A 732-nucleotide genomic window follows, 5' to 3' on the forward strand; every position below is an offset into this window, starting at 1 on the left:
ATCCATAATAAGATTGAAACAGAATTATCTTGCTTTGTCTATAGATAGTTTCTAATGGTGATGAACAATTGGAAAAAGCCATGGAAGAGATTTTGAGAGATTCTGAGAAAGGGCAAAGCAGTCTTCTTGTTGACTGTCATAGTTCCAGTGAGATTTCAGAACATTCATTTGGAGATGTTATAGCCAGCCAAACAAATAAGCCATCTCTTCAGTTAATTCTGGATCCATCTAATACAGGTACTGTATTAAACTCTTAGGAGCTATAAGAGAAATGGGATAAAGTGGTAGTGAAAAATTTAAGATGAAAATTAGAAAATGCTATTAGCTTTATTCAGGCTTTCACTTCTGTTGAGAGTTCCCACTTTGGTTCTTATGTTTCTGCCTATATCTCTCCCTGTAAAATTAGATCTCAGTGTTCTTTGGGAACAGGGACTACGTCTGGGTTCTCATTTTACCCCCAGTACTTGGCACATGATAGATCCTCAATAAATACTCATTGAACAAATGGATAAATTCTTAGGCATCAGAGAATAGTGTGGACATAGTCTTTCATAAGATGTGCCTTTTTATTCAGTTTGACTATACTTATTTAAAATTATAATTGGTAAAAATTCTAAATAAAATAGCATATCAACTCAGTGTATTAAATAATAAATATATCCATGAGTGGGTAGAATTTGTACTCTTAATACCTGTTTATGAGTCAAGATGCTTTTGGCTGTAAGAGAAATA

At 33.3% G+C, this 732-nt stretch overlaps 1 protein-coding gene across 1 annotated transcript in view; it reads left to right on the top strand.

Annotated features, from left to right (window-relative positions):
* Positions 1–48: 48 nt before the first annotated feature.
* LOC105821099 (rab GTPase-activating protein 1-like) overlaps positions 49–732 on the top strand; it is a 26,062-nt gene continuing 25,378 nt past the window's right edge. The window contains exon 1 of the mRNA XM_012657725.1: positions 49–237. Within this exon, the coding sequence (XP_012513179.1) occupies positions 81–237 (157 nt within the window). The 5' untranslated portion in view covers positions 49–80. The remainder of the gene's footprint in view (positions 238–732) is intronic.

The sequence above is a fragment of the Propithecus coquereli genome, unplaced genomic scaffold (genome assembly GCF_000956105.1).
Source record: "Propithecus coquereli isolate 6110/MARCELLA unplaced genomic scaffold, Pcoq_1.0 Scaffold56, whole genome shotgun sequence".
Taxonomy (NCBI): Eukaryota; Metazoa; Chordata; class Mammalia; order Primates; family Indriidae; genus Propithecus; species Propithecus coquereli.